The sequence below is a fragment of the Epinephelus fuscoguttatus genome, linkage group LG3 (genome assembly GCF_011397635.1).
Source record: "Epinephelus fuscoguttatus linkage group LG3, E.fuscoguttatus.final_Chr_v1".
NCBI lineage: Eukaryota > Metazoa > Chordata > Actinopteri > Perciformes > Serranidae > Epinephelus > Epinephelus fuscoguttatus.
The window spans coordinates 20,108,282-20,135,625 of record NC_064754.1 but is presented as its reverse complement, the minus strand read 5'-3'; the positions used below and the strand labels follow the sequence as shown (position 1 = coordinate 20,135,625).

General features: G+C 42.5%; 1 protein-coding gene across 2 annotated transcripts; it reads right to left on the bottom strand.

Moving 5' to 3' along the window:
• Positions 1-12: 12 nt before the first annotated feature.
• Positions 13-24,683, bottom strand: pdcd4a (programmed cell death 4a). Of its 2 annotated transcripts, none has more exons than XM_049571639.1 (11): positions 24,181-24,683; positions 14,628-14,930; positions 14,094-14,191; positions 9,684-9,797; positions 8,362-8,583; positions 8,179-8,276; positions 7,751-7,865; positions 5,757-5,864; positions 3,533-3,646; positions 3,285-3,424; positions 13-1,818 (listed from the first exon to the last, which is right to left on the bottom strand). In XM_049571639.1, exons 1-11 carry the CDS (start codon positions 24,224-24,226, stop codon positions 1,767-1,769), a joined length of 1,410 nt encoding a protein of 469 aa, XP_049427596.1. In that variant the 5' UTR covers positions 24,227-24,683; the 3' UTR covers positions 13-1,766. The 2 variants fall into 2 exon arrangements, with proteins under 2 accessions (XP_049427596.1, XP_049427597.1); XM_049571640.1 differs by lacking the exon at positions 24,181-24,683 and adding an exon at positions 16,217-16,361.
• Positions 24,684-27,344: the final 2,661 nt, after the last annotated feature.

Below are 27,344 nucleotides of genomic sequence, written 5' to 3'. Positions count from 1 at the left end.
ACTGTGACACTGTAGAGGGAAATAATGTAATTTTATTGAAATATATAAAATGAAGTTCTCGTGTAAGGGGAGCGTGTCGTCAACAGTTTGCTGATCCAAAATAAATCAACAGTACAAAGATGACTGTAGGAATACAAAACATAAACATTATAGTCTCTCTGACAGAGGACAGCTGCATGCATGGATGAGTGTGTCCTGTAAATTACACCATCTTCCAAATATGAACCATTTAACATAATTTCCCTCAACCACTTATTTACACTGTAAGCATAGTAAAGCTGTGCTATGGAGACGCATAGCCAGGTATCTTAAATGTACCATAAATGGGGTCAGGAGTCAAGAAAAAAATCTGAGCTTTGGCCTCAAACTGCTTCTCAGTTACATTTTTAAACCTGTTTTTGTATAGAAATGATGGGAAATGAAATCAACTGACAAAAAGTACAAGGCTGAAATATACTCTAAGCATCACAACTGATGACTCATCAACAAATGTGACTGATGTACATCTCTACACTTGCCGTGTTAATTTCTCCTCATTACTCTTCCACCAATACTGCAGGCATGACCCAAGAAAAGAAATACAGAAACTTCATTTTGTTGCTTTTTAATGAATGAAATATACTTCTTGCCATATCCTGAACTTTTGTCAACATGTAAAACTGTTATAAACGGAGGCAGAATAGCCTGAAATATGCATAAATGAATATCACAGACATATCATACAGGTGAACAAGATTGAAAATAAGATACAGAAGGTTTGCTTTTATATTGTAAGGTAACCTGTCCAGAATCCATTGCCGAGCACATGAGCTGTAAAATCCTTAACTGCAAGCAAAGTCAGAGTGCTCAAAATATTGCTTGTTTAAATTTTTTTAAAGTACTTTTTACATTTTTTTTTTTTTTTACACACATTATCTCCAATTTATTTCTCAGAGAAGGGCTTCCAGAGTATACTGACCCTACTGTGAGTTTCAAATAACCACCCAAACAGTGCCCAAACGCTTTTCGCTTTGACTGCTTTGCTTTACAAAATGAACATTTGGCCTCAGAGGCCAGAAATGCAATGAAAAAAAAAAAGAGAACAAAAAAAAAAAACCTTCTCATAAAGGATCAATAGAACCACTTGAACCAGAAGTTACAAAGCACGTCGTCCTTGAAATAATTTCGAATCATTTGTGGCAGAAAAAAAAAAAAAGGTTAGATCCTCATTGAGCTAAATTACTAAGTGCTCACTGACTGTACAGTATGCTCCATCTTTTATGTGCTTTTTTTTTTTTTTTCCATTTTTAGCACTTTACATGGAAAGAAAAATAAGAGACATGGCAACGGCCGAAGCAAAGCAAAAGACAAGACACCCAAATTCATCTCCCACACGCCCCCGCCTGTCCGCCTGTCTGTCTGCAGCTCTGACTCCAATGATTCTTGAGAAACAGATACAAAGACCGAGGCGAGAGGGGCGCATCCAACCCCAGAAATAAAGAATTTTCTTACAAAAAAAAAAAAAAAAAGAAAAAAAAAAAGGTCAAAAAACGGTGATTAACAAGATGAATGGAACTGAACGCCTGGGCGACTTTTTCAGTCTGCTTTCACCGAACGTCAATGCTGGTTTGTTTAATGACAACACTATCAGGAGAGGGACAAGGAAACTTTAGACTGCCAGCATGCCCGGTATCAGGGGGAAAACATGCCGGAGCGGAAACGGGGTGTAAGAACATGTAGACACCCTCTCCTCCTCCTCTTCCTGCTCTTCCTCTTCCTCTTGTGGATTAGTTCTTGATTACCCCTCCATCTCCTTCACTTACAAAACGCTTCCGTCCTCTAGTGGGGGAAAGAGAGATTGAGAAACATGTGAGTGTAAATTGGTTATGTACCTTACAACATTAAAAAAAAAAAAAAATCAGGCTACATATATTTAATTTTTTGTACTGTACTATACGGTACTTTTTCTATTTATTCCTTTTCTATGTGTAAAAGAAATATCTGTGCTCTTTTGCTCCTGCTGTGATTGTGGTGCATAAAGTGTGGCATAGACATTGACAACTCCCACTTGTGAATACACCATCCAATAGATCTGCTCACCAGTTGTACCTACTCTATACACCGATCAGCCAAACCACTAAAACCACTGACAGGTGACGCGAGTCAGATTGATCATGTTACAGTGCAGTATTCTGCTGGGATACCCTGGCATCCTGGCATTCATGTGCACGCCACATGACACACACCACCCACCTAAACACAGCTACAGAGCAAATACAGCCCCTCATGTCAACAGCAATGCCCGATGACAGTGGCCCTCCCAGCAGGACAATGTGCCACAGAAGCTGTTCAGGAACGGTTCGAGAAACTTGACAGATAGCTCAAGGTGTCAGCCTGGCCTCCAAATTGGCCAAATACCAAAAGGGATTGATTATCTATGGCAGTGGTTCCCAACTGGTGGGTTGCAGGTCCATTCTGAATGGACTGCAAGTGACTTGAGAACATTTGTAAAAAACACACTTTATTTTGAAGTGCAGTGAATTTCTGGTGTATAGCTTTTATTTCAAAGCACCATTTCCTTCTGTAGAGTAAGTGACTAGTGGACAGCTACTTGACAGAGACAGCAAACTAGCTCGGCCAAATGCCAAGTACCACGTTGAATATATTAAACTGTGTGGACCTTGAACTAATGACTGGACCCCTTGGCTGAGCCACTGATCTATGGGACGTGCCACTACGCCACAACCCAGGAGGACGCCCCCAGAGGTACTGTGTCTATGCCTCGAGAAGTCAGAGCCATGTCCGATCCAAGGAAGTCTGACCCTTTATCAGGCGTACCAGCACATCCCAGAGTTGCTTGATCTGATTGGGATCTGGGGAATCTGGAGGGAAAGACAACTCCTTGAGCTCTCTGTCACATTCCTCGGGCCATTCCTGAACAATTTTCGGGGTATGGCATGGGGTATTGTCCGGCTAGGGGGGGCCATTATCATCATAGGGTGCCATTGCCATGGTCTGTTTGGGTGGCTGCACGTCAAGTGGCACCCACATGAATGCCAAGACCAAAGATCTCCAAGCTTTGATGAAGATGCAGTGGTGTCCTTTCTTCTTCTTCTTTGGAGAATCTCTGTCCTTGAGCTGAGAGGTACCTGATTTGGTTGCATGCTGCTGAATGATGTGCTGGGAACCCTGTTTCAACTTCAGTAACACGTTGCTTTGGGTATTTTCATGGGATTTGATGGCAGTAAGAAAAATATAAAATAAGCCATTGTCTTTTTTTAAGTGCTAACTAATAGCCAGCTCACCTGGAGGGGCAGGCATCCCTCAGCTGTTTGGTGATGACAGCCTCCTGGTAGCAGAGGTCCACAAAGGTCTCCATGATGGAGTGGGCATGCGGCACATCAAGGCTGATTTCAGGGAGTTCATCGTAGACACGCTGGAAACCCTACATGACAAACACAAATAAACAATGCAAGTTTGGTTAAATCATGTCTTTCACATGGACAAAGATATTTTGAACTTTAGTTAGGCTGAAATCTAAAAAGGCACTGACTCTGTTCATCTGATCCACAGTGATGAGGCCTGTTTTCCAGAAGGACTGCAGCAGCTTTATCATCACGCGACTGGCAGTGGCTTCTTCTTTTGACTCCAGCACCATCACTACAGCCTGGAAACAGGAGACAAAACACATGTGTAAGAGATGTGTAAGAGAGAAGGAGGAGTGTGTTGCCATCATTCGTGTCTTTAATGTATGATATCATAATAATAAAGTCAAATCAGTAGAATCAAGATGATGAAAAATGATCTTCTCATAGACATGTAGGCTGCACATTTCACCACATGGTGGCGGTGTTTGCCCTCTGCCTTTATTTTCTTCACCAGAGAGGAGAAGGTGCAGTTGTTTCACACTTCACACATAAAAATTCTTTTTTTAATTTGTGGTTATTTGTAGATAATAAAAAACTATGTCTGAAAAAGTCCAGCTGAGGGAATCTGTTCTTAATGTGCTGCATGTGTAGAACAAATAGCACCAGGCTGTGCAACATCATACTGGGTACACACACAACTGAGGCCGAATAAATAAGAACCAGATTGGACATTTGGTCACTAATTTATGATTGCCTGTTTTTAAAAAACAAAAAACAAAAGCAGATGTCACACAGTGGAGAGTTAATCGTCTTTACTTAAATAAAGAACCATCGCAAATACATTAATCCGGCTACACCCTGTACTTAATCACTGAGCTGTTACACTTGTATGGAGGAAACACAGCTCCGCGTTATGCAATGCGCCTCTTCATTTTGGATCGATTGATTTGGACTGAGCTGTGTTAGTGCGAATGAGAGGACGCCTCTGCCAGACACACAGTGTCCTTGGCAGAGAACAGAAGTGACAGTCACCAACAAGTTGCTGGTTTTCCGCTGCACTTCACTTGTCAGGCACCAAGAGGAGAAAATACCCTTTTAAAAAGAGTCTCACTGTGCTGATTTTATCTCATTGTCATAATGTGGGAGAACACAGAGATATGTGACATAAAATTCTGACATGTTTGACATTATCTCTGCAAATATGATTTATACTCGACTGCTTTTTATGCCAAACACCTTTTCGGTTTTATATGTTGTTTCTAGTTTTATCTTGTTCCGAGTCATGCTTCTGCATGTCAGTGTTTTAATGACTTTCAATCTGTGTGCTTTGGCTTGTCGGTTTTCTTGGTGAATATGTCGGAGAAGTGGGGCGTCGGTAGCGTAGTGGATAGTGCCGGCACCCCAAGGCAAAAAAGCCCACAAAAATAATCTTTAAAAAAAAATGTCTGAAAAGTATGCTATGTGTAGGTTGCGTGACGACAGAACAAAAACCAAACTAAGACTGATACAGTGACATAAGCCCCGTTTTCACCAAGCAGTTCAGTTCAGTATGCTTTTCTTCCATTTCCACTGTGAAAAGTTGTGGATGGTACCAATGGAGCATTTCCATACCGTTCCCATTTTTGGTCCCCCCTCTGTTGGGGTACCTAGCACACAGATCTGGTACTACAAGGTGGAGCTGTGAACACTGCAGTCTGTTGATTGGTCAGTAGCGGACGGTCACTCTTGTTAAGGGCTGAGCTGTGACTGGTTTCAGGCTCATGTAACCACTGTTCATACTGTGGAGTTATATTAGTGGACTACAACTATAAAATAAAGGATGTTTGCCGCCTCTCGCAGCCGCTGGAGTCGCAGAAAACATGACTTAATTCTCTGGCTGACTAACGACAACTTTTAAGGTGGAACGTTAACTTGTAATGTTTCTCAATGCATGAAGTGATGACGTGAATCCATCAGCACATCTTAAATATTCCACATGACAACTCTGACCATCACTTAAGTTTCTATATGACATACACTTTAAGTAATGAGTGGATCTTCAAGTGTTTATATATATTAATTTTGACCAAGTTATGTGAACTGCATATAATCTAATCCTCACTCAAAGGGGGAAAAAAGCATCATGGAGCACTGTTCCTGTGGGCTCCGGCAACACTAAACCCCAGAGCTTGCCTGAGAAGGACTAAATACACAAACCAAATGACGTGCAGACACTGTGTCACCAGTAATGAGGAAATACAGTGAGTGCTGGACGGAGCAGTGAGTGACAACAACCCCGCCCACATTTACAGGTATCATTTGCGTTGGAAACCCTTGAGTCTAGGTACCATGTCTGAAGGGTTACTTTTGGTTCCAAAGGTACCATATGCAAACTGTTTGGTGGAAACGAAGCTTTAAAGTCTTTCATACCTCATAGACCAGCTCGTGGTGGAAGTGTGGGACTTCCAGGTCCCGCAGACAATGCTCTGCCTCTGCAACGTCTCCTGATATCAGGTACTCTTTGAGCAGGAGGTTCATCTGAAACAAACGGACACAGACAAATTGTCTTAGGTGCAGTTTGCACACAGAAAGCAGAAAGAGTGAAGCAAGGCCGTAACTATTGTAACTGGAGGGGGTTGTTCTGCCTATAAAGTCTGTCAAATGTAATAAATATTCTTTGAAATTCTTCAGTGAGGACTGGACGGACAGACACATCTTTGTCTCTTTCCTCAGTTAAAGACTAAATAAACCTGTTGCTCTGTTTTCTCTTTCACAGAAAGATAGATGAGAGAGTATTGATGGAACAATGCTGTGGAGATATAAATTACACCGAACTGTCTGTGTTGAAGCACAGGTCATTTTATTTTCCAGCCTTTATCTAGAACAGACACGTCCACACTATTCCATAAGGGGCCATGTGGCTGCAGGTTATTTTTGTTCCAACCAATCAAGGGTGCATCAGATTCAACAAATTGACCATTTGAAGTCTGAGATCAGCTGATTAAATGAGCGGAGCCTGGTGTCCTCCTGCCTGGTTGAAATGAAAACCTCAACCACACAGGCCTTTATGGAGCAGTTTAGACATGTCTGATCGAGGACAAACCTTTATTTGTTCCAACACACCCTGGATAACCGTATTTACAGTGGTTGTTACAAAAAAAACATAATTTAACAGGCATGAATTCACAGGTATGAACACAGACAGAGCTGACTGAGAGCTCAAGAACACCGGAACCACGTCGCTTAAAAGTATTTCATCAAGCCACCACATACAGGGGGATTTACCTGAGCAATAACCTGACTTCCTTGGGAAATAAAACTCTGCACACATGTCTAACATACCTGACGATCTGCAGTCAGCTAGACAAAACAATCCTGCTCGGAGCTGTGCTTGAATCTTTCAGTCTCTGCCTCACTGGTTGGTACTGCTTGGTTATGTCACTCTCACTGCTGAGCTGCACACTCACCAACCATCTTGCTTAAAAACCTATTTATGGATCAATTAGTCATCCCGCTTGAGATTCGAGGGGAGGGTGATTGATGCAACAAGTTCAAAAACCCTCAAAGCTAGACCGACAGCTGTGAGTCAACTCTGGATCTAATTCACTGAGCTCAGGGAATGTGTGGTCTTCCGAGCATCTGGGAGGAAAAAAAAAAAACAACATGAGGGGGTGTAATGTGGACAGGCAGAACGGTGACAGAAGGGAGGACAAAGAAATCGAAAGGATTAGAAGAGGCTGAGAGTGAGAGCGCAATAATGTGAATATAAGGGGAAAGTGAGAGCAGCGAGTGAAAGAGGCCTTGTGCCTCCTGCAGCCCAGTGGGTTCCCCCCTGAGGCTGCGCACAACCAGGCAGGAAATCAAAAACTGGACAGGAGAGCCCGTGGCTCTGAGGGCTGCTGAGGCTTTCACAATGCTACATGACTGAAAACACTGACAGACAACTCTCGTGCGCAAACTTCCTTAAAATGTGGCATAAAATTCAAATTGAAGGACATGAAGACATGCACTTGAATCTCCCACGCCACCCACACAAGCACAAATAATTCCAGAAATTCCACATCACGGAACAATAATTGTAAACAAAGACGAAGCGGAAAGCACGTGGAGTTTAAGTGTGACGACTCTGTTCAGTTAAAGGCTAGGGTGTGTATCCGTGTCGGCTCCTCCTGTGCCCTAATTTTTCACGATTCCAAATTCTCAGGAGAGAAAAGTGCTCTGCTGACACAGCAACACAACAGAGGGTTGGCCTGTGGCTCTCTACCCAGCATGCATTTCTGCCTTCTGTTTACCTTATGTAAGAAGCAGAGCTTGTCAATACAAACACTCTGACCTCAGGTGTAAGGGATTATGCATTAAATCATTTTGAATATGGAAACAAGCGCATGATTCTACAGTTTACCGTTTTTCTTAAACTTGCTTACCTCTTTGACGAGATGTTTGACGGGTCTCTGGCCTCCGCCCACGCCCCACACGTTATCTAGACGAACCATCTCCCTCTTCATGGTCAGCAGCACTTCAGCACGGTCTAAAGCCACTCTGAAAGCAGGAAACGCGACACCAAAATATAATTTTCTGCACAGAAATGGTCATGTCTAAGTCTAGTTTGCTCTGGCGAATTACCCAATTTAGCACAGAGGTCCAAATTACAAAGATAAAAACACAACACAGATGTTTCATTCTATTCAAACATTATCTGATGAACATACTGTACTACAGGAGAGCAAGACATTTGCTTCCCTTAATAAAAATAAAAGGTAGACACTTTTCTTAACACAGAACGGAGGAAAGTTTAGGTTGTTTAGTGAATAAGTTATTGTATCTGCATTTTATTTTGCCCGTCTCGGCTCACCTGGCATGCTCACAGTCCACTTTGCCCTTGTAACAGTCCAGGAAAGACATGGGGAGGACGTGGTCCGCTATGGCTCTGGCTACAAACTGGCCCAACATCTGACAGACATTGAAAAAACATCAGGACACAATTTTTTTTTGTAGTCCAATGTGTAAAGCAACTGGACAAAGTTTAGACGTCTACCTGTGGAGCCTCCGGTGTGTCCAGTATGAGGTCTGGCAGCTCTTTGAGTATCTTGTCGAAGGCTCGGGCCATTTCACTTTGTGACAGCACCTTGCCCGACAGATCAGACAGCAGACGGGAGGTCAGCTCTCTGTGGCTGGCCTTGCCTTCCAGGGACAGGGACACGGCCAGGGAGGAGAACTCATACTTGTGTTGGCCCAGGTTCAGCTCCTTCAGCAGCATCTGATGGGAGAAGGGACAAATAAGAAAATTTAAGACAGCAACGAAGCTAAATGATTGGCTGTGAATCAGTGTGAACTGAACTGTGCAGCCCCTAACCGGTTCTGTAACTGATCTAAAGTTCTCCGTTACGCTGAAAACACCAAGCGGTGGAAAAGTTTGACTCACTGCAATAATTATATTTCTAATTTTTCTACGACCGGGAGGCGTATCATGTGTTTGAGGAGGCAAAAAATTCTTTGTAACATCGGTCAACATGTGCCTGGAGACACAGGACTTGTTGACCGATTGGCTGCAGGAAATCTCTGGTCCCAAAAGTTTCCTTGTAGTTTAACCGCAATTTGTTGCAGAATCAAACAGCCACTGCTTGGAGCGGCCACCACTGCATTTCACGAACCTGGCGTTGGCAACTTTTTTTATGAAAAGAGCCATTTTTGGTCAGAAAGGAAAAAGAAAATCTGTCTGGAGATGCAAAACATATTTGAATAAAGGTTAAAGTCATCTGGAACTAAATTAGCCCATCAGTATTACGAGAAGGTCTTCATGAGCATTCATTAATATGATTTACTAAAAGGTGGCTACTCTGCAGTGGGCTATTCATAATTATTTAGCACTTTAATCTCTCCACACACTGTTAAATCCTCTAATTTCCTCCAAGACTTTTCCCTTTTTGGATTTGGAATTCATAGCTAGCTTTGCACGAGAGACTCCAGGCTAGCCACCACTACGCCAGTTTTTTAATTTGATGTCTGGGCTACACATTTTTACAGTTGTAGAATGCAATAATCAAGTTAGGTCTACAATAATAACGAATGAAAATCTCAATGTTAAAAAACAATCTTTATTTACGTCCATATAATTATGTGTCACAGCTACAAGAAGCCAATAGAGAGGGCCCGAAGAGCCTCATGCAGCTGCCTAGGTAGGTTGCCCACTCCTGCCATAGACCTTGCAGAGCAGCTCAACGCAGGCTGCACTTGACCGCTGCTTGGTGTGTTTTTGGCGTTCCTTGATTCATTTGTACATCAATTCATTCTCTAAACCTGCTCATCCCTGGTCAAAAAAGCACTGACTGACAGGAAGAATAATTTGAATTCACTTACCTGGACCTCCCTTGTGTCTCCATGCTCAAAGTACTCCTGTACAATTGGGTTGACCATGTTTTCCAGTTCCTTCTCATCTATCTCTGGCACAACTGTTGCATAAACTGTGTCACCCTGTGAAAGAAAAACACATTTAAGATGCAGTTCACATCAATTGTCCATCCAGATTCCTATTTAGGACGATGCTTCAAATATGGGTGTTGCTGCAAAGAAGCTACATCCTCTAAAACATGACTGCTTCACACACATCTTCAACCCGGCAACACAGAGGAGCTATACAATCAGCAAAGTTCAAGGTGGGCACCCAAGATTAGTGTCACCAATTCAGTGTCCGACCAAATGTCTCCCCTTCTGCTTTTGAGTTATGGCGGAGAGAAAAAAGCTATGTCACAATAAAGCTGACCATTTGGATATAAAATTTCATCACTACATAATTTTATCCTACTGGACATATGTGTGAAATTTGTGTTATAATCTGCTTACGAGTTCTTGATTATGGCCAAAAACATGCTTTGAGAAGCTTGACCTCTGAGCACCAAAATCTATTGAGCTCATGCTTGAGTCCATGTGGACGTTTGTGCCAAATTTGGGGAAATTCCCACAAGACTTGTTTTATTGTGGATTTTCATATTATATGTTGTATTTGCTGCATTTTAAATGTGTTTTGATTGGCTGCTACCTCGGCCAAGTCTCTCTTGTAAAACAGATTTCAATCTCAATGGGACTTCCTGGTTAAATAAATAAGAGTTCTCCAGATATGGTGCTCACTAGACCACTAGGGACAGATGGACCAGGAAACATAATGCCTCCGGCCACAGCTGTCGCCAGTGCGGAGGCATAAAAAACCCATCTATCCATAAACAAAAAAAAAAAGCACAACAAAATGGTTGCACAGTCATTATTAGCAGCAGAAGTTTACACTAAATCCCTCTTTTATCCTTCTGTGATGATGTAACATAAAACTTCATCTTTTGTCTCAACGCCTGCATTGATAAATGCCAAGGAGGTCAGTTAAACCGGTCCAACTAACTTTTCGGGTGATGTTTTGCTTAACCTGGAGAACAATAGGAAGCACTGATTCACTGAATCTTAGCACAGACTTAATATACTTTAAAAAAAAAACAGCCTACACACTATAATAACAGGAGAATAACTCCCTGGCCTTTTTAAGAGAAAAGCTGGCTCCAGTTTTAATGTTCCGTAAAATCTAGAGCATAAAAAAATAATTACTCGATTGTCTTGACCTCTTTTGATAAGCCCGTGTTTATATAACAGGAAAATAAATATCAGTATAAAGAAGGATTGAAGCCAAAAGCCCAAAACGCTGATTCACTTTCCTGTTTTCTGCTCATGCAGTGACTGTAGACGGTGATGCGAGAGAACTAAAACAATAATTTAAGGATACATAGAGGTAAAAGACTGAGCCTGTATCCACAGATCTTGTCTCAACATGGCTGCCAATGATACTTAAACCAAAGATGGATTAAAAGAGAGGAAAGGCACGTTTTAGTTTCCATTACACAGCTACAAAAATAATATTTCCAGTTTCCCACATACAGGATGACCTGTGCCATAAAGACATCCTCTATCAGGTGATCCCCTCAGACTGACTCAAAGGACACTGTCTGCACATGTCCTGTGTATTTTTCTGTACCACTCTGTCCCAGTTCCCCTTTAACACACTGACATCTTTCCACCATGCTCCTTCAATATTCAAGGCCAAATCGCACTGCACTTTTCTGAGTCATTATCAACTTTTTTTTACTGACAGAAGCCACGTTCCCACTCTGCATTCAGTCAGTGTGGCCATAACAGGAGACAAACAAACTCAACTTCAGCATCCCGCCCAGCATTTGCTTGATAACAGGGTTAAAGATTAAATACTGTTGATTGTGATGGGACGGAGCCACCTGGATGAAGCCATCATGTGAGCAGGTGTGTTTCAAAAAAGAGCTTCGGCCAAATCGTGTGGACTTTGACATCAAACAGCGACAGATTAATTATCCACTTCAAGTTATGATAAATGTTCTTGGATGGTATGCATCATAAAATAACTCATCACAAGTGATCAGCGCATTGTGTAATTCATTATAAATGCAAGAGTGCATATGCTTGTTGTCTGAGTGCGGACAGTCATTATCTTGTTCGTGGAGCAAAGCCTCTTTTATATTCAGTGTGTTTCAGCAGCAGCAGCAGCCCTTCAACATCAGCACGTTTGTTTGACACAGGAAATAAAAGGTGTCAGCTTTGATCAGTGGGCCTCTTTGGAACAAAAAGCTGCTCCTAACAACAGGTCAGAGCAACAACAACTGTGATAAGCTAACCTCTGCTGGTGATGCTCTTTCATCGGTGGCAGTTCAGAGTGTGTGTGTACAGACTGTTGATGCTCAGGTAGAAAAAAACTGTTTAAAAAGTAAAGGATCGACAGAGCAAAAGACAACAAAATGTCCCCTTTATATTGAGCTGAAACAATTATCAATTAGTTAGCCGAAAGAAAATTAATCTGCGTCTATTTTGATTTAAAAAAAAAAAAAAAACATTTTCGGGTTGTTTTTCCAGGCAAAACTGTCAAATAGCTTTGCCAATTTTGGGTTTTAAACTGCGGTTTGGACAAAACAAGTTATCTGAAGATGGAACCTTGGAGTAAAATTGTGAAATTCTCAATTTTCTCACAATAGTTGCCAAAATAATAAATATTTCAAGGTATCTCTTGGTTGCAGATCAACTGTAATGATGGTCAAAATGTAAAAAATGCAGCTGTGTCGCGGCCCTTACACTGAAAATTAAAACTACTAGTAGTTGCGATGCAAACTAGGTTTTGAAATCACATTTTGCCATAGATAGTCTAGGAATGTGTCTACTGCTGCTGAAAACTCAAGGCTAGATGCTGGGGTGCTCCTCTATCCTACTCCATGCCAACTTTCAAGGGCGCAAAGGCAGGTTGTGCCTGACGTTGCTAAGAAACCATTACCAGCAAAGCATCATATATTTTAAGTGTGTATTATTAGGCTTAAAATATTATCCATGGGACAGATGTAAAGCTCAGGGAAGCCTCTCTCCTCCATAGTTATCGCAGACTGATATTTATGGGAGAAGGGAGAGAGATCTGCCAGCTGTGATTAGTTGTTCCTTGTCACACGACGTGCAGCACGCGTTGCTGCATTCCAAACTTTGCATTGCAAACTTTGTTTTTATCAGGGCCAGCACACATGCCGCATCTTTAAACACATGGAAATTGTGCACTACGTGCTACTCATGTGTCTACTTTGTGCCAACTTTCAAGGGCATGGAGACAGGTTGCGCCTAACGTTGCTGAGCGACCACGACCAGCACTGTCATAGGCTATATCTAAAATCACTCATAAAAATCCCTACATAGTGAGTAGGGAGTAGTGAATGAGTGAATGATTTCGGACCACTGCCTACACGACGACATCATCGCTCTTGTTTTTGAGCGCACCTTCCACGGATCTAAATTGTCAACAACTGATTTGAGGGCACAAGAGATAAAAATAACACAGCCAAAAGGAAATAAAGTAAACGTATGACATCTAATCACAGACAGCTCAGTGGGGATCATATCGAATGTAATTTTTTTTCCTCAACTTTGAGCACAAAACCCAGGCACCACGGTAGCCTAGGAGTGAAATTGACGTCTGTGAGCCAGAGCATCCCAAGTTCATGTTCTGCCAGGATCTTTGTTACGTGTCATTTCCCATCTCTCTCTCTTCTCTCATTAACTGTAAACACCTTTAAACTGCCATCTTTGAAAAGGCCCTGACACACCAAGCTGACAATCAGCTGTTGGGTCAATTTTGGGCCTTTGGTGAGCGTCCATCACCCTAGTTCGTGTAGGGTGTCCCACACCGTAGCCCCCTGTCTGCTTTTTTTTTGGCTGAATCAGCATGTTGGATTGACTTGTCGATGGCAGTGCTTATTGGTGAATGAAATCACTCTGATTGGCAGTTCAGCTCAGTGCATAAGACGAGAAATGGAATTGAGGAAAGTAAACAAAGAGCTAAAGTCAACAGGGAATGAGATCAAAACAAATGTGTTACATGTGGTAAGATTAATTTTCTTTAGCCACTGAGCTCTTGAGCAGAAACATTCATGGATAGCTTGTGTTGGTATTCACTGGTGCACAGTAAATATGTTCTGCTCTTTCAACACTGGATTGTGTTGTTAAAGTGCTAAGTGGCTAACTAGCATCAAGACAGCTTTCCCTTTTTGGATGACAAATACGGACTACTGCCATCTGCTGGTGAGTTATTTCCTCTGACGCAGGAGCATAACGTACATGCTGGTTGGCCATCGGTTGAAGGCTTCGCTTTTCATGCACAGGCACCCAAGGTTTTCGTGAGAGTCCCAACCCTTTCTTCATGAACAGTCCAAGTGTGCTGTACTAACTCACCTGAGCAGATTCATCGTAGTTGGGGTCCCGCATATCAGGCTCCTCATCTTCATAAACCATCCCAGCTGCCCCCCAAACTCCTTTACCACCTGCCCCACCTGGAGACAGCAGACAAACCGTAAAGACATGTTCACTATTATGGTAATATGAAAAAGCCATTGCCACTAACACAATTAGTGCCAGTGATGCAACACATTTACAACCAAACTAACTGCTACTGATAACAATCAGCACATGTACACAAATCACAGTCGTCATATCTTCATATGATAATTAGTGTCTCTAACATTTATTTCCAATGTATGTCTGGAGGATGAGGTTATAACCTGTCAGATGATTATTTACACCAAAACCCTGTGTGTTTATTGTTGTTAGCTAGTCACTAGAAAAACAGGAAGCTTATGTCTTAAGCGCTCCTCTACTAAGCTGAACTTTTTGAGGTTATGGAAAATATCCCCGTCGGGACACAGCACCTGTGGCTGTCCCCTGTAAAAAGGCTGTGGCAGAAAGCTGCATACACCAGCTCAAATGTACCTTTTTTTGGCAGGCCTCTGCCTTTGCCCGTCCTGGATTTGCGGTCATTGGTGTTGACTTTGCCCTTTGGACTGTTTGGGTCACTTCCTGCCAATTCTCCTGACTCAGAGAGGGACTCGCTGGTGGAATTGCGGGACGAGGACTTGCGCAGGCGGCGCTTGGCTTTGGCTTTGAGTCGCGCCTCGTGGAGTGCTTTCTCCTGAGGCGTCCAGTTACCGTTCACCTCCGCCTCATTGAGCAGATCATCGTCAACGCTGTAGGGATGGTCGGCCTCTGCCAGGTTGTCGTCTAAAGAGAACACCCCTGTGGTCAGAAAAATAGAACAGTTGAGTACAGTGAAACGGTTTGGATGTTGCCACAATGAGACGATAACAAACACTGCAAAGGATTATTCAGTCATTGTACTGCCAGAAAACCATGTGCAAATCACTGTAGACATTGTTGGCCAGACAAGTACACTATTTTGAGCTGGGTAGCGTTAAAAAAGCATTACGATAACAGCACCAATAGCAGTACCCTTAAAGGGATGCTGATAGACATACTCCCTAACGTTTGGATAGCATCTCGGAATGCTAATCTGCCATCTTGGTTGGTTGGTTGCTCCAACTTCACCTCACCACAGACTATATGTCTAATGTAGCTTCTGCAATAGTGGGCCAGTCACATGTCGCAATGAATCGGAGAACATTTGCAGTGATTGGCTGCGAGCAAAACAATACAAATTGTCTTTTTTTCTAGGTCTGTATACAAAACGCACTGAATGCAGGTATCGTGTGAATAGAGACATTTCCATGCTACTTGGTACTGGTTTATTTTGGTCAATACCTTTAAGCAGAGTCCTGCAATGTTTTGTGGACCATACCATATGTCAGGCACCATACCATATGTAGACACAATAGCAACTGTTTGGGAAAGACATGACAGGGCCACACGGCGCACAATAAGACAGAACTTACAGTCAGTGTCAGAACTCGATCTTATGGAAAGTCTTAACTTAAACTGATAGATGTGATAGATTTTTTTCTTTGGCAGCTAACCACTGCCCAGCATTTGCTCAGCACCATTTAATTTTATGTATGCTGTGGGTTTCTACCCGCAAGTTATTGATTTGGTCTTTTAGTAAGGATCTAAACCACAAAAAAGTAAATGCAAAAGTAATACTTAGTCACGACATTTGATCTGCTGCAACAATGTTCATAAAAACATCAGTAAAAAAATTATGGTGCAGCCCTTAGACAAAAACAGTTACGAGGATATGTGATACATCAGACAGATCATAACTTAAGTGAGACATTACATATTTATGGTCAACCTACTGATACTGTTTGGCTTGGATTCATCTGCATTGCAAAACACTACCACACGCCAGATAATCTTGGGTGCATTCAGCAAATTGCCCGAACATCTTCACACTGCAGCAACACCGGCTCAGCCCATGAACACAATGCTCTCTGGCTGCATGTTCTACAGCCACCTCCATATGTCCCAGCCATGTTCTGCACACATCAAGCCAAAGGTTACTTAACACCCAAGACACTACACGAGAAGATGGCAGCACAAATTCGCACACACGGTCTTGCGACACTCACCAGCTGTATCAGCAGGCGTAACATTTAAGTGTGACATTTAGTAACTCAATACACTATTCTCCTGGGGGTGTGATGAAACGTATGCAGTAACAAAACGTCTGACCAGGTTGCTTCTTGGAGCTGTGCAGACAACAACAAGTGGGACTGGAGTGTTCCTGCAGGCATGGGAGGAGCGAGGGAGCAAAGGGGAACACATGCTAGAGAAATGCTGACACCACATTTTTTTATTCCTCCCGTCTTCTCGCGATCTGTCCGCAGCAGCCGGAGTGAACCTGACTACATATGGCATGGTTGGGTCCATGACTGGTCACATGACAGGGCCGTAGGAGAGGAAAAGCGGCAGGAGGAGGAATGTCTGAGGGTGTAATGAATACTTACAGTTCTTGTGCATGGGCCCAAATGGAAGTTAGAGTTATGGCCCTATAGATTACAGGACATGTAGTGGAAATGCTCGGAGAGGGAGGAGGCGAGGGGGAGACGGTCCAAGCCACAGATAAAACTAACAATCTAAAAAGGAGCTGCAGTCTGTGTGCTGCAAAAGTACCAACTGGGGTTATAATCATACCTCTGGTCCAGGGAAACAACAACATGTACCACTTTTTAAAAAAGGTATTCAAAGGATCTCGAATGTTTGACTTGGAATGTGAATAACAAATGAAAGGAAGCACCTTTGAGCTAAGTGGGACAGCTCCCTGAATTAACCTGTTGCTGTAAGAGCAGCACCACACCCTTGGCCTTCGAAATCTGTAAACAGCCGGCCATGTGTCATCTCCTCCTCCTGTTCCTCCTCCTTCCCTCATGTAGGCCATGGGGCCTGCCAGCACAATAAATTAGAAACTAACCAATGGCAGCGGGCCATACACAGGACCGGCCAATTGGAAAAGAGCAGAAAAATGAGAAGGCAGAAAAAGTGGGAGCAGTTTGCCAAGACTAGAGTTGCAAAACGAGCAGATGAAAAAGCAGCCGACTCAAACTCAGCTTTTAAAACTGGTGGAAGAAGTTGTGTGCCGACTTTAACTGCTGAAAAAGTTTTTGTCTTAAGGTTTACTCTATGAAAGGTCTGTGTGTCAACGTCGGCCTCATAAAGCTGCAGCAACAAACTCTGCCGTCTTCAGCCCTGCACGCCTACCAGAGCACGACAAAATGAATGCCAAACCACACAGCACTGTCATGATGGTTTTCAAAACCGCCCCCACATTTAACCAGTTCTTAAACACACAGCCAGATGCAGACCAGCAGAGGACCTCTGCCCCACATGCTGTGTGGGAGCGTTCCACAGCCAGAGAGCGAGCCGCAGCGTTGAGGCATTTAGATTTAGGTCTGCATACAGTAGCAGTTGTGAATGAGAGGGAGGTCAGTGGAGCACATTCCTCCAGAGGGGCAGACCTGGGTTTTACTCAATGTTTGCAGTATTGACATTTTTGGGAGATTGTGTCAAGTTCAACGGCATTACAGTTAGACCCCTCCACTCAAAAACCTGTTGCACTTGTATGTGTAGAGTGGTGTATGTGCAGCGTTTGACTCTCGAAGTTTGTTTTGACATTCATCTGCTGAACTGGAAAAGTTTCTCTGTGCTCACAACTGCAGGTGAACTTGTGAAATGAACATTTACTCAGTCATACATCATGGATATTTCAAATAGCTTAAAAGACTACATGCAATTCAACTATTTCTAACTAGGTCATCAAACTTTTTGTGGAAAAACAAAAGCAGAGGTGTTTACATGTCTGAAAGCTCTGGTCTGGCGTCACTGAGCAAAATTCCCTTTAAACTATGAGCATACCGTAATTCAAGTGGACCAAGAGAACACTAGACTTCTGCACTTCCTTTTGACTTTTTTCAGGCTTTAGAAAATCTAGACCATGACGGGAGACTTTGGCAAATTACAGGTCATTTCAGACAGAGGGGGCTCCTCCTGGCTGTTTTCAAATGCAGACACGTGTGTACGTCCCTTCAGGTAAAGCCGGATTCAACGGCAGAGAGTCCTGCAGAGAAAGTTGCCATTCCAGAACTGGCAACAACTGCCTACACACTACAAAGCAACCCTAAAACAGGAAGAGGGAGTCTGACAATAAATGAAACAAAATGTGTCAATATTGGCAAAGTGCTCCACAGATGGAGAGATAATCTTGCTAATTGTTCAGCCTTCTGCTAACCAGAGCTAGGGGCTCACAGCTGTGGTTCACATTCATGTAGCTAATGTTAGCTAAAGCCTCGACTCACACTGTGTCATCTGCCTCGCCCCCCTTCACTACAGTCCACCTCACCAGGAGGAGAAAATGCAGCAGCTTCAGAGACAAACCACCAGTCAGTGGCTGCAGCAACCTGAATCCAGCCAGAGCAAACCCCAGCTCTCAGGGACTAGACAGCAGTGCCTCCATGCCAGATCAGCAAACTTTCTTTTGCTGCCATTACACTGGGAAGGCCTGGTTCTGTTTGTCACTGGCCTGCTATGACACACAGCGGCAGTGGCGTTGTCCTGACATTACAACCACTTGCCAAAGGTAAATGACTCTGGAGCTGCCCGTTCTGCTTTTCACCAAGCAGTTCACAACAGTGGGAAGCAACACAGGTGGGCTGGCTAGCTACTTAATTCTTGTGTTATTTGTGGTGTGATAAATGTGCATAAGCCCATGGTTGGTTGTCTGGTGGAGGGACTTAAGCAGGATTTATATATGTGCAGCAGACCCTACGCCAGAGCCTCTGTGCGTGGCCTACGCCGTTGTGAGCATTTATACGTGTGTGGTTGTGTCACTCTGCAGTTACACCTCCAAAACACTAGTCTGTGGCGGAGGTTTCTGTGAAGTGCTGTTAAGTTTAGTTGATTCAAAACACACCCAAGTAACACATTAAACAGACATAGCAACTGTTCTTTGCTTGACACATTTTCCTCACAAATATAACATGCTAATGTTATTAGCACAAGCCTATGGAATTTTACATTGTACGAATTAGCCTTGCAGCCAGCGAACTCTCCCTCTACTCATATGAAGCCAGCGACAACAGCAACATTTAACAAAGGTAACGTTACAAATTTCAGCTCCATTACAGCTCACAAGGTTCACTGACAAAACAACTGTCTTATACTAAACATGTTTTCCAAACAAATAGCCTATAATGTGCTAATGTTATTAGCGCCAGCCTATGGCATTTTACATTTTCTAAATTAGCCTAGTGACGAGCGGAGATTTCCTCTGCTCATATGAAGCCAGGATAAATCACACAAAACTTAAAATGCTATATTGTGGAGGCTTTATTGTTTCTTGTTTGACAATTTTTTGCCTTTTCCAGATTTCTGCCTATCCCAGCTTTAAATCATGTCTGTAGGGGCTCTTAAAAGACAGCGAGACACTTCTAAGTAGATGACAGATTTGTTTTGCACGCCTACTGTCAGAAGCAACTAAACTAATCTCACAAAGTGCTTTCATTTAGATTCAGTAGACCTTTGTGAAATGAGCCAAGTTTTACGGGTCTCTGTGCATCTTAAAAAATACATTACAACAAATGCAAGACTGCCAGCAACTTACACATCACAAATTTTGACGACACTTCTGTGTAAAATGTTCCAGGTAACATGCAAAGAACAACAGATCTGTCTTCACAAGCTGGTTGCACACAAGGACTGAGACAGAGGTAGTGCATTAAGGGCAGCTTATTATTATTCTAAGATGCGTCTGCAATGCCTTCATACATCTCCTCCTTTTCTTTATTCCTCTCCTTTTGGTGTTTAGTCTGCATTTGTTTGTGAAATGCAACAGTGGCCCAAAAAGGAAACACTGGTCTCTTTAATATCCTGGTTAAATAAAGGTCAGCTTTTAAAGATCTACTAGAAAAGATCTTGTCTACCCACGCACAGAAAAACATAAAGCAAAAACATGTGTGTTGTCCTATGAGGTCAAACAAGCATCTGCAGAAAAACACAGTGGACAGTAGAAAACAACTCTACTGTATATGGTGCTGTGGTGATAATCTATCAGAGGAGTAAAGGGTGTGGACGGGGTTTAACTGTCATTTCATTTAACGCCAGGAGACTTGGGGCAAAATTTTGCTTAAAAACATGTTTTGGACTCATCGCCTGAACTTGTGTGCTTATGATGATTCATGTTTAAATTTACAGCAGCAACAACAGAAGCTGGGGAACTGGCTGCAGAAAGCTCCACAAATAAAAGCACAAAGGTTGCCATGTGTGAAACAAGCTTGTTTCTTGTTTTATTAATGCAGGGTGAGAAAAAGGAAGTTAATTTAATGGAAAGGTGTACGGATTTGCTGACTGTGCCCCTTGAGTCACCCTCTGTAACAGCTGCAGAGCAACAACAGATAAAGTGCACAGGGAAGTGCGTGCAACAGATCAGAGCTACGCAGATAAACGGTTAAGAGGTCGATAATGTTTTTTTTCTTTAATTATCAGCAGATCGCTTCAACAGATTTACAGTAAAGCACCACTTCACTCAGTTTCCAAACTAAAGGTCTTGCAGCAAACGGATGGTGTGCACAAACATGTTTTCATGAGTGTATGTGGGGGAGGTGGGGGGTGGGGGTTAACAAAAGAAGAGAGTGCAAGAACATAACATAATGTGTACTCAGCAGGCCACGAAGAGATCTGGCTTGACACCTATGGCAGTGGGTTTCTTCCATGATGCTTGTAATGCATGTATTTACACAAGGCGCTGTGGAAATGTTGTAACAGGTGGGGCTCTACACAGGCTTTAAAGCTGCATCTATAGGGGACCTCTCACGGTACAGACTGGCTCTGTGTTGCTCCGCAAACTCATCCAGGCCAAACACATTATTTATGGTGAAATATTACTTGATAAGTCGTTTAGTCTGGTGACATAAAACGAATCCAGTCAAACTCTTTGGGCACTGATATCTGTGTTTTGCCGATTATTGAATTTCCGCTTGAGGGTTGAAGAAAGTTTATGTTCTCCTTTAGTCAAAATACCAAAAATGCTTCCTCAAGTATTCACAGTAAGATGGCCACTGCATGCCAGAACTTTGCACCTACCTGTCAGCTGTTTTGATATGAAATGCCATAAACAAAAACTTGACAACCAAATCAAAATACATATTTTTCCTCTTACCTGTATCGCCGTTTATCAGCCTAGATTTTTTTGGTTTGAGCTGCAGAGTTCTGGAGATATCAGCCGTAGAGATGTCTGCCTACTCTACAACATAATGGAACTAGATGTGACTCAGCTTGTGGTGCTCAAAGCGCCCAAAAAGTACATTTGAAAAACTCAATGTATCTTTCCAGGAATCATGACCCAGTTACTCAAGATAATCCATAGATCTTGTTGTGAGCAGTTTCATGGAGGAACTATTTTCTTTCTAACAAACTACACTAGCCGACTGCTAGCTCACCTAGCACCACCAAACTAGCCAGCTGACCATACAGCTCCTCCGGCAATGTGCAGCAATGTCATATTGTCACAAAGTGCCAAGTATTGTTTTTCCATTATACAAGTAATTAATATTACAAATAAAAATTAAACTTTAGTTAGCCCACTAGAATAATATAATCAATCAATTTTTCAGTCCACTAGATGCTTTTTGTTGTTGCAAAAAAGTGGCTGACATGAGATAAACAGACTCAAAACTTTCTTATTGGATAATACAGACGTGGACAAAGATTTCCTTTGGGGACATAATTTACAAATAAAATCGCAATATATTTTATCACAATACTCAGCATATTGCAACATATTTAAAATCACAACAATATTGTATCGTGACTTAAGTTCCGCGATAATATCGTGTCGTGGATCCTTCGGTGATCCCGCCCCTAGTAGATGCATGCTTTCTTCTGCATGGTAATATGGTTGACGGGTGTAATTCATAGAAAATATATGGTTGCTTCATGAAACTGCTCACAACAAGGTCTGTGGATAATATTGAGTAACTGGGTCATGATTTCTGGAAAGAGACATTGCTGTTGAGATTTTCAAATTTATTTTTTCTTTTTTTTGGGGCGCCGAGCCGAGCGCCATCTACTTATATTTGAGAGAAGGGAGGCATCTCAACAGCCGATATCTCCAACACTCTGACACTCACAGCAAAACAATTTAGAGTAATAAACAGCCCTACAGATAAGAGGAAAATATGTATCTTTGATTTGGGGGTGAACTGTTCCTTTGAGGCTTCAAGATGTGGCGTGAAAGCTCTGAATACGCTAGTAGGTGGACCGTGAGTTGAGAACTTTAACACTTAACAAATATGATGTTTTAGATATAAAAAATGCAACGAGAGGCTTGATTTTTACAGATATTTTTCGTTTTAAAATCAAATACGTTGGGTTATATGTCTGCTAGTCAGACTAGAATTGTTAAGACATCACTTGGGGCTACGGTAACTCAACTAATTAATGTATAGTAAACCATAATCGCTGGTTATGCCCCAAAGCAGCTCCTTAACCCCAGAACAGCTGATCATTGGGGAAGATGCATAACTGATAAGACTTGTGTGCTATACCATTCAGCTTTTACATATTTCCCATACTGCTGTGTGAGTCCAGTGCCCAGAGTGACCCACAACGAATCAAGGAGTTGTTTTGCCCCTTTTTCCCCAGCACAGACAATAGAGTCTTTGACAGTGTGTGTGTGTGTGTGTGTGTGTGACCACCTAATCGACAGAGGCTGCTCAATGAAGCGTGTCTGACCTTCCTTGAGAAAAAAGGTCAGTCAAGTACATGCAGAACAGCCCATCTGTGCACCCAAGCACCAGTTGCTTTCACACACTCACCACCATAACACACCAGTAACAAACCATGTGGTGGCTCACTCTCACATGCACTGATTTACCTCAGTGTAACCTCAGGTGAATCAGGTGTGTGTGTGTGTGTGTGTGTGTGTGTGTGTGTGTGTGTTATTGGGGGCACTGGACAACTGTTATTATTAACATTTGAGGTTAAATGCCACTCACATGTGTGATATCTCAGGGTGAACTGGTTGTGGTGCTAACAATACATTTCTATGACTTATGTAACCTTTAAATACACAGCCACGGAAAGATTATGTAAGGCTTTCCTACTGGCTCTTATAGTAGGCTATACATATCGACGTCATCGGCAGGCTGAGCGAGGAGAGCACGGAACCTTGTGTACCGTGGGCTCAAATATCATTCACACAGCCACTGTAGAGTAAACACAATCACTATCCAGACGGTGTGCGCATTGGGGACGTATGGTGGATAGATAGATGATAAATTAAATATGTTTACTGCATAGATTGTGCGATTTAAATCAGAAAACTGCTTCCTGTTGATGCAGTTTTCCAATGATGACACTGATCGAGTCGCATTTGCTTGTTGAAATATATAATGTCATGCAGGAACAGGATGTTTCCTGTGCTGCGCCTCGGTTTAAATACAGGTTCAAACACAAAAACACAAAAAGTATGGACACGCAACCGAAGTAGGTGATTGCGGAACTGTACCAATTTGCACATGCACGACCAGGGAAAAAAACAGGAACCGAAACAGCTCAGTCTTACTCATGCATGCAGTTGTTTTAACACCGAGAATGAACAGGAGTTGAACGTCTGTGTGTATAAAAATGCACCCAGCAGCTGCTTTAGTGTGTGTGCAAACAACGACTTGTCAAAGCGGAAGTAAGCGTTGTGGCCTCGTCCAATCAGAAACGCGAAAGGGTTAAATGTAAAAGCAGCACAACAACACACCGCGTCTAAAAGCTCTTAAAACGCACAAAACGCTAATGGAGTTTGGTGCTGGTCGCAGCGAACGACGCGCGAAGCTGCACCCGCGTGCAGAGCTTGTTGCTCCAGTGTTTTGTGCGAGTGTGTGTATGTGTGTGTGTGTGTGTCTGATATACACGGAGCACATGGTGGAGCATGGCTGGCGCTGCAGCCCATCCCATGCACGGACAATAGATGAGGGAGAGCACGCCGAGCAGGCCCCTCGGTGGCTCCCCGACACTGTGCACCCGATGTCGGCTGGGTTCATTCACTCACCGTCGGCTTTGGGAGCGGAGGTCCACGTATCCACTTCGGTCGCCATGGCGCTCTCTCTCCCAAATGCTCGATTAAAAAATCCTCACAGTGAGCTCCTCCTGTCGAGCTTCAGCTGCAACAAATCCCCCCCAAAAAACAGCAAGTCAAAATGTCTGCAGAACAAGATGTTTAGTGGAGAAGTGTTTTGGGCAGACTGCACGTGCTGCAGGGGATAAACTAGAGTCCTGATGCCCCTCTTTGTCACACTGCACGGTGTCAGCTGCAGAAAACACACAGCAAAAAAAATAAAATAAATTGAATTACAAAAAGTGCAGAGATACTAAAGAATAAGGGAGTGGAATAACAAAAGGGTTTCGCACTCTTCTCAGCGCTTCCGGCTGGGAAGAGTAAAATAAGAGCGCTGACGGGAGGAAAGTAGGTTAACTAGTCGGAGAGCATTTCAGCAAACAACCTGCAAGATAAACAAAGTCTGTTTTTAACTTTGCAAGAGCGAGCTGAGAGGAGTCACGTGAACAAAACGCGGATGGGGAGTGGTTAGTGGAGGGGGTGGGTGCTGGTCGGCGCTGACCAATCACAGCGCAGGATAAACACGTCTGCTTTCGTGTGGAGCTTTTTTTTTGTTGTTGTTTGAATTGATTTATCATAAATAAAAGGACCAGCATTCACACACATATTTATAATATTTAGCATCTATCATGTTTTATGTATTTTATAATTGTACTTCTGGTCGTGTTTATGAGCTATTTTGAGTGTATTTAATTATTCTATTATGTAATTCTCCTTCCTTTTGTTGTCAACATGGATTTTACTTATAAAAATTAACATTAAAATGTATCAAGTATAATTTAACAGAAAATATTCGGATTTTATGACTTTAAATTTAACATTTAATCACAGTCTTTTCAAGTATTTAGCTAATTTTTGTGGGTATTGCTGTAAAAACTGTATACTACCTGTACTCTCTTTACTTAAATCTACATAACGTGCTCATAAACACATTTTAAAACACAATTTGCACCATGTCTGGGCCCCTATTCTCATTTCACCTCTCCACTATTTCTTATGAATTGTACTTGTATATTTTTTTGTCTGGGTTTTTTTTGTGAATAAAACTGAATTATTCAGTGGCTGCTGGATGTGTTACTTTGTTGGCTTTACAAACAACCCACCTTTATGAATTTTATTTATTGTAAAATAATTCTAAGTGTGATGCCTGGGAGTTTAAGATGTTGTCGTTTGTATCCAGTTTGGGACAAGGGCGCAGGTTTCATTTCAGGATTGGAGGACACACATATGGAACGGAGGGGGGGGGGGATTTGGAGGTCCTCTACAAGAATTTTTTTTAGCATCAAACACTTAATGTCCTGTATTCTGGTGAATGTTTATGCACCAATTTGTGCCTTTTCTGCGCCGATGTGTGGTGAAATTGTCCTCTGCTACTGTCATGCTGTTATTCAGAGGGACAAATGCACATGTTCAAAACATTAAGAGCAACGTGTCCCCTGCATTCCCCCTGAAATCTACACCTATCTATGCTTCTGTATGTTGTTGCATGTCGTTCCCTAACTCTTTCCTATCTAATGAAGGCAAACATGCCCACAATTACTTAAAGACTTTGTACTCAATTTTGAGGGAGTACTAAGGGCAAACTTCCTGTACATGCCAAAAACCTTCTCAAGTATTTTTGTCATCCAAATTCACACCACCAGATGGTGCTGAAAACCTGTGCAGCTAAAGTCAGGTGATGGACAGTCAGCATTTAGGTGCCCTTGGCATTTAGTAGCCAACTTTCTTTTGACTTTGCAAACTTATCACATTCACTTAAAGGTTGGGGCACTCTCCATGTTTTATACTGTTGCCTGGAATGTTTTGTCCTCTCCACTGGAGCTACTGGTTCCTCTTTCCACCTATAAAAACAAGGCCGTTTGTTTGATTTCAATATTGGATGGAACATAAAGGGGGTCTTTGCTAGAAAAGTTTGAGCATTATATGCTTAATTTTCTGCATTCTGAAGAACTATGAACCAATTTATACATTTTCTGCATCAATTTACAGTGTAATAAAAGCTCTCTGCTACTTTCATGTTTTTACTGGCAGGGACAGATACACGTTTTAAATATTGAGAGGGACGTGTTCTCTGCTTCCTCCCCAAATCTACACCTACCCCTCAGACTCAGGGTCTTTATTATAAACTGACAGTAAGACACAAGGGCATATCGGGCTTGTAATTATCATGGCACAAAAAATGATCCAGTGGGCCAAAATTAAACCCTTATTTATTTGAAATTTGTGCTGATTTTCTAGGTTTCCTGGTTTCTCATGTGGTAATTAGACATTGCAAAAGCATTGTTGCCTCACAGCAAGAGGGTTCCTGGTTCGAACCCAGGCTGGGGCTTTTGAATCACGAGGTGGCGAAGCCCCTCTGTCTCTCCCCGTGTCAGCAAGGGTTTTTTAGGGTACTCCGGCTTCCTCCCACAGTCCACAGACATGCAGGCTAGGTTAATGGGCGAATTGATTGTGAATGTGAGTGTGAATGGTTGTTTGTCTCTATGTGTCAGCCCTGTGATAATCTGGTGACCTGTCCAGGGTGTACCCTGCCTCTCACCCAATGTCAGCTGGGATAGGCTCCAGCCCCCCTGTGACCCTCAAGAGAATGAGTGGTTTCGGAAAAAGAATGAATGAACATATTAATTTAGGAATATGCAATGCGTAAGCTTAAAATACTGAAATAATGGAGGTCTTTAAAGTACATTTCGACCAGTGGTGTTGCGGTCGTTGATGAAGTGTGTTAACCATGTAGATGGGTAGGTGACCAAAGAAGAAGTGGGTTACTCTGACATATATTTCAATGGCTTTGTGGCTGATAGCTGGGTATATGGTAAACAGACAGAAAATGAAGTGGGTACACCTTGTATACCTGCTTATACTCTCTACTACACCACTGATTTTGACACAGGGACCAGGCAGGCCTCAAGATAATGACATCAATTTATTCTGGAGCTTATGTGGCCCCCCTATAGTTTCAGGGGATCCTAGGCAGTTGGCTGGTTAGTAACCCAGCCTTGGTAATAATAGTAAGTCATACTTTTAGTCAGACAGCAAGTTCTTGGACTTCTTCTGCCCTGCTCATCTCATCAGAGTGAGAGGAACAATGCAAACTGACA